The 6,768-nt window shown below is 59.0% G+C and overlaps 1 protein-coding gene across 1 annotated transcript; it reads left to right on the plus strand.

Moving 5' to 3' along the window:
* Positions 1–3,132: 3,132 nt before the first annotated feature.
* Positions 3,133–5,630, plus strand: LOC144955550 (helix-loop-helix protein 1-like; the record flags this gene model as incomplete). Its single annotated transcript, XM_078885739.1, has 2 exons — positions 3,133–3,218; positions 5,311–5,630. Coding segments are annotated over 2 exons (264 nt in total), but the record flags the coding sequence as incomplete, so codon positions are not given.
* Between the last annotated feature and the right edge of the window lie 1,138 nt (positions 5,631–6,768).

Here is a 6,768-nt window from a genome sequence, read left to right on the forward strand (position 1 = left end):
TGTGGATGTAGTTTAAGAAGAGAGGCTGCCACTCCTCTGTCGGGAGCTGGACCGATACCTTCTGCATATTTGTGGCATTCAGGAGGTCCGGTGGACCGGTTCTTGTGGATGTAGATTAAGAGGAGAGGCTGCCACTCCTCTGTCGGGAGCTGGACCGGTTCCGCCTGGATCTCTGTGGTGTTCAGGAGGTCCGGTGGACCGTCTCTGGCTCCTGCCACCATGAGGGGTGGACAGTCCTCTACTCGGGGCAGGAGACTGCCAAACAACAGGGAGTGGCTCTTCTTCTGAACAAAAGAATGAAGGGGGCGTGGGAGCGTGGCGATGAGGTGTGGGAAGCTGTAAGCCCCAGGCTACTTTGGGCTCGCCTTCCCATCAACCGGAGGCGAGGAGTGGTGGTCGTGGTTACTTATGCCCCCACTGAAGATGAACATCCGTGGAGGGATGCAGGCAAGGCCGATGAGTCAGATGCCTTCTATGACCTCCTGTCACAGGTGCTGGCTAAAGTGGCCCCTCAGGTTAGAGTCATCTTGTTGGGTGACTTCAATGCCCGAGTTGGTCATGATGCTGGCACCTGGTCTGGAGTGATTGGAAGGCATGGGCCAGATCAGCTCAATAATAACGGTAGGAGGCTGCTAGATTGTTGTGCAGCCCATGGGCTTGTAATTACCAACACGCTCTTCCGGCATCGGCGCATCCACACAACATCATGGATGCATGCCGGGTCCAAGCAAGAACATCTGCTGGACTACGTAGTGACGGACCAGCGGATGCGAGCCCATGTCCTTGACACCAGGACCTACCGTGGAGCTGATCTGCCGTCTGACCATCGACTAGTCATCTGTAAGATGCGCCTGCCATTCTTCCACTCCGGTGGTGGGTGTACACCCAGGACCCCATTCAAACCCACAGTGGCCTGGTCTCAGCTGATGAAAGTTGCAAGCGAGAATTTCATCATTGCTTGCGCCTGGGGTTGGCATCGTCCCCCACTCCACCTGATGTCGAGGGTAAATGGGCGAGGATCAGGACTGTGGCTCATGCAGCTGCAATGGCTGCTTTGGGTACGCGGTCCAGACCTCCCCAGAGACCCTGGCTGACAGAGGAGGCGTTCAGGTTGGTTGAGAAAAAGCGACAGGCCCACTCTCATCGGCTACAGCATCCCACGTCGGAGAATGAGGAGGCTTACCGCAGCCTTCGCTCGGAGGTTCGGAGAGCCGTGAGGCGCTGCAAGGATGATGGGTGGTGGTCGCGGGTTGCTGAGGAGATGGAGTCTGCCTCAGTGGCCCGCGATCACAAATCACTACTTAACTCCATCAAAAAAGTAACCTGCAGCGCCACACCTATTACCATCATTAGGGGATAGAACGGTGATCCAATCTCCGACCCCCAGGAACAGGTTTGCAGATTTGCTGAGCGTTTCAGCGAGAAGCTTTGGGGAGGGGACATTTCTCAGCCTGGAAAACATCGTGGCACAAAGTGGGGATGACCCTGCTGAGGCTGCGGTGCCTCAAATATTGGAGGAAGAAGTCACCCCCTGTGAGTGGCTGGCTGAGGTGCCATCTGTAGAGGAAGTTCTGAAGGCGATCCGGAGTCTGAGACACAAGGAAAGGCACCGGGCAGAGATGATCTCCCAAGCGAAATGCTGAGGTAGGGTGGCGTTTGTGCACAGACTGCCCTACGTGACATCATAACAACAGTCTGGACCACTGGACGGGTTCTGCAGGATTGAAAGGATGCCCTGGTGGTCCCCCTCTTTAAGAAGGGGGACCGCACAGACTGTAACAACTACAGGGGCATCTCACTCCTCAGTGTGAGGCCGGGAAAGGTCCTGGCAAGGATTATTCAACATCGCCTTGCCAGGCACGCTGAGGAGAGGCTTGCGGAGCCCCAATGCGGTTTCAGGAAAGGGCGGTCCTGCACAGATGCCATATTTTCTGTCCGTCTGCTGCAGCAGAGGTGTAGGGAATTCCAACAAGACCTACATCTTTATTGACCTGGTCAAGGCCTATAGTACCATCAGTAGGCCTAGGCTCTGGGTTGTTCTTCGTGCTTTCAGAGTCCCTGACCCTCATGATGGTGAGCGGCCCCGGGTAAAACTACGTGGCCGGGAGTCAGAGCCATTCCCTCTGTGGAGGAGGCTCGTGAAGGACGCTACTGGGCAGTTGGAGGCAGTCGCCCTCCAACAACAACGGAGAGCGGAGGAGCGACGCTCACAACAACGAGCGGAGCGCCGGGTGGCTAAAGCACAGCAAGTTGGCACAGTAGGGGGCACAGGTGGTGCATCAGCCAGTCATCTCGGTCATCTCGGTCAGTCGACCCGTGGCACCTGCTGGGTCTGCCCCGTGACCTCCTCCTCATGCACCTAGCCTGGCACAGCAGTACAACCCATGGCACCTGCTGGGTCTGCCCCGTGACCTCCTGCCAGCGGGCGTTCGACACTTCACGTGGCGGCCTCAAGGTGCACTTGGCCTGGCACAAGCGTCGTGGTGACGTCACTGCCACCGAGTGGAGAATGGCGGTTGTTGTTGTTGTTGTTGTGAGCACGTGGGCATCAGTTTGGGTATGTGGGTTGGGTGAGTTGGCGAGTGGGTGGGTGAGTGGGTGGGTGGGTGAGTGGGTGAGTGGGTGAGTGAGTGGGTGAGTGGGTGGGTTAGTGGGTGGGTGAGTGGGTGAGTGAGTGGGTGGATGAGTGGGTGAGTGAGTGGGTGGGTGGGTGAGTAGGTGAGTGGGTGGATGAGTGAGTGAGTGGGTGAGTGAGTGGGTTGGTGGGTGAGTGGGTGAGTGGGTAGGTGAGTGGGTGGGTGAGTGAGTGAGTGGGTGAGTGAGTGGGTGAGTGAGTGAGTGGGTGAGTGAGTGAGTGAGTGGGTGAGTGGGTGAGTGAGTGGGTGAGTGAGTGGGTGAGTGGGTGAGTGAGTGGGTGAGTGGGTGAGTGAGTGGGTGAGTGGGTGAGTGAGTGGGTGGGCGAGTGTCTGTGTGTGTGTGTCTGTGTGTGTGTGTCTGTGTGTGAGTGTTGATGTGTGAGTGTCTGTGTCTGTGTTGGCAGGCGGAGGGGGCGATGGAGGAGTTCCTGTGGGGGGCTCGCTGGGGGGCTCCCTGGGGGGCTCGCTGGGGGGCTCCCTGGGGGGCTCGTTGGGGGGCTCGCTGGGGGGCTCGCTGGGGGGCTCGCTGGGGGGCTCGTTGACTAGAGAGGAACGCAGGAGACGGAGACGAGCAACAGCCAGGTGAGTCACACACAGACACACACACAGACACACACACATAGACACACACACATAGACACATACACACACACAGACTCATACACACACACACACAGACACACACACACACAGACACACACACACACAGACACACACACACACAGACACACACACACACACAGACACACACACAGACACAGACACACACACACACACAGACACACACACACATACACACACACCGTGTCTCTCTCTCTGTCTACTGTGTAGGTACCGCACTGCCCACGCGTCACGCGAGAGGGTGCGAGTGGAGGCCTTCAACCTGGCCTCTCTCTTTTTTTTTGTGTCTCTCTCACCGTGTCTCTCTCCCCCTGTCTCTGTGTCTCTCTCACCGTGTCTCTCTCTTCCTGTCCCACCCCCCCGTGTCCACGTAGGTACCGCACTGCCCACGCGTCACGCGAGCGTGTCCGCGTCGAGGCCTTCAACCTGGCCTCTCTCCTGTCTCTCTCTCTGTCTCACCGTGTCTCTCTCTCTCTCTCTGTCTTTTTTTTTTCTCACCGTGTCCCACCCCCTGTCTCACCGTGTCTCTCTCTCTCTGTCTTTCTCACCGTGTCCCACCCCCCTGTCTGCCACGTAGGTACCGCACTGCCCACGCGTCACGCGAGCGTGTCCGCGTCGAGGCCTTCAACTTGGCCTCTCTCTCTGTCTCCCGTGTCTCTCTCTTTTTTTTTGTGTCTCACTCACCGTGTCTCTCTCTCTGTCTCACCCTGTGTCCCACCCCCCCCCCACCCCCCCGTGTCTACTGTCTAGGTACCGCACAGCCCACGCGTCACGCGAGCGTGTCCGTGTGGAGGCCTTCAACTCGGCCTTCGCGAGCTGCGACGCCTCCTGCCTCTCTCTCTCTCACCGTGTCTCTCTGTGTCTCTCCGTCTCTCTCTTACCGTGTCTCTGTCTCTCTCTCTCTGTCTCTCTGTCTCTCACCCTGTCTCTCTCACCCTGTCTGTCTAGGTACCGCACAGCCCACGCGTCACGCGAGCGTGTCCGTGTGGAGGCCTTCAACTCGGCCTTCGCGAGCTGCGACGCCTCCTGCCTCTCTCTCTCTCACCGTGTCTCTCTGTGTCTCTCCGTCTCTCTCTTACCGTGTCTCTGTCTCTCTCTCTCTGTCTCTCTGTCTCTCACCCTGTCTCTCTCACCCTGTCTGTCTAGGTACCGCACAGCCCACGCGTCACGCGAGCGTGTCCGTGTGGAGGCCTTCAACTCGGCCTTCGCGAGCTGCGAAGCCTCCTGCCTCTCTCTCTCTCACCGTGTCTCTCTGTGTCTCTCCGTCTCTCTCTTACCGTGTCTCTCTCTCTCTGTCTCTCTGTTTCTCACCCTGTCTCTCTCACCCTGTCTGTCTAGGTACCGCACAGCCCACGCGTCACGCGAGCGTGTCCGTGTGGAGGCCTTCAACTCGGCCTTCGCGAGCTGCGACGCCTCCTGCCTCTCTCTCTCTCACCGTGTCTCTCTGTGTCTCTCCGTCTCTCTCTTACCGTGTCTCTGTCTCTCTCTCTCTGTCTCTCTGTCTCTCACCCTGTCTCTCTCACCCTGTCTGTCTAGGTACCGCACAGCCCACGCGTCACGCGAGCGTGTCCGTGTGGAGGCCTTCAACTCGGCCTTCGGCGAGTTGCGACGCCTCCTGCCGACGCTGCCTCCCGACAAGAAGCTGTCTCTGTCTCTCTCTCTGTGTCTCTCTGTGTCTCTCTCTCTGTGTCTCTCTCTGTCTCTCTATCTCTCACCATGTCTCTCTCTCTCTCTGTCTACTGTGTAGGTACCGCACTGCCCACGCGTCACGCGAAAGGGTGCGAGTGGAGGCCTTCAACCTGGCCTCTCTCTCTCTTTTTTTTTGTGTCTCTCTCACCGTGTCTCTCTCCCCCTGTCTCTGTGTCTCTCTCACCGTGTCCCACCCCCCCGTGTCCACGTAGGTACCGCACTGCCCACGCGTCACGCGAGCGTGTCCGCGTCGAGGCCTTCAACTCGGCCTCTCTCTTTTTTTTTTTGTGTCTCTCTCACCGTGTCTCTCTCCCCCTGTCTCTGTGTCTCTCTCACCGTGTCCCACCCCCCCGTGTCCACGTAGGTACCGCACTGCCCACGCGTCACGCGAGCGTGTCCGCGTGGAGGCCTTCAACTCGGCCTTCGGCGAGCTGCGACGCCTCCTGCCGACGCTGCCTCCCGACAAGAAGCTGTCCAAGATCGAGATCCTGCGACTCGCCATCTGCTACATCTCCTACCTCAACCACGTGCTCGACGTCTGATTGGTGGAGAGGGAGGGGGAGGAGCTACCCGGCTGTGACGTCACAATGGAGGGCGTGGCGAGGAGGAGGAGAGAGAGAGAGAGAGACACGTGGTCGTGAAGTCGTCGCAGCCAATGGGAGCACGGCTCCCCCCCCCCCCACCCCCCCCCCCCCCCGGGGCCTTTGTGACGTCACAATGGGTGGGGGGGGGGAGTGTGACGTCACAGGGGGGGCGGTGACGTCACAATGGGGGGGGAGGAGGGGGGGGTGGGGTCCGGGGTTGAACCCCACGACCTCCTGCGGACCAGGCGAGGTAGTCAACTTCTCAAACATTGTGACGTCACGTGACCCCCCATCCCACCCCCGCCCAGCTGTGACGTCACAATGGGTGGGGGGGGGGGGGGGTGACGTCACAATGGGGGGGGGGGTGACGTCACAATGGGGGGGAGGGGGGGTGGGGTCCGGGGTTGAACCCCACGACCTCCTGCGGACCAGGCGAGTTAGTCAACGTCTCAAACATTGTGACGTCACGTGACCCCCCCCCCACCCCACCCCCGCCCAGCTGTGACGTCACAATGGGGGGGGGGGGTGACGTCACAATGGGGGGGGGGGGGGTGGGGTCCGGGGTTGAACCCCACGACCTCCTGCGGACCAGGCGAGGTAGTCAACGTCTCAAATATTGTGACGTCACGTGACTCCCCCCACACCCCCCCCCCCACGTGTTTGTGACGTCACGGGGGCGGGCACGGCGGTGACGTCACGGGGGCGGGCACGGCGGTGACGTCACGGGGGCGGGCACGGCGGTGACGTCACGTGGGCGGGCACGGCGGTGACGTCACCTAGCGACCATGAACTAACGTTGCCTAGGAAACGGGGGGTGGGGGTGGTGGCGGCTGTCGCCACGGAAACCGGGGGTGGAGGCTGTTGCTATGGAGACAGGAGGAGGAGCCTGTTGCTATGGAGACCGGGGGTGGAGCCTGTTGCTATGGAGACCGGGGGAGGACGCTGTTGCTATGGAAACCACCTGAACCTCACGCCCATCTCCGTCGATCTCTGTACCTGTGCCAAATGGTTTTGTTCGTCAACATCAACAACATCAACAACATCAACAACATCATCAACAACATCAACAACATCAACAACATCAACAACATCATCAACAACATCAACAACATCAACAACATCAACAACATCATCAACAACATCAACAACATCAACAACATCAACAACATCAACAACATCAACAACAACATCAACAACATCATCAACAACATCAACAACATCAACAACATCAACAACAT

This window comes from Lampetra fluviatilis, unplaced genomic scaffold (assembly GCF_964198595.1).
Source record: "Lampetra fluviatilis unplaced genomic scaffold, kcLamFluv1.1 SCAFFOLD_808, whole genome shotgun sequence".
Taxonomy (NCBI): Eukaryota; Metazoa; Chordata; class Hyperoartia; order Petromyzontiformes; family Petromyzontidae; genus Lampetra; species Lampetra fluviatilis.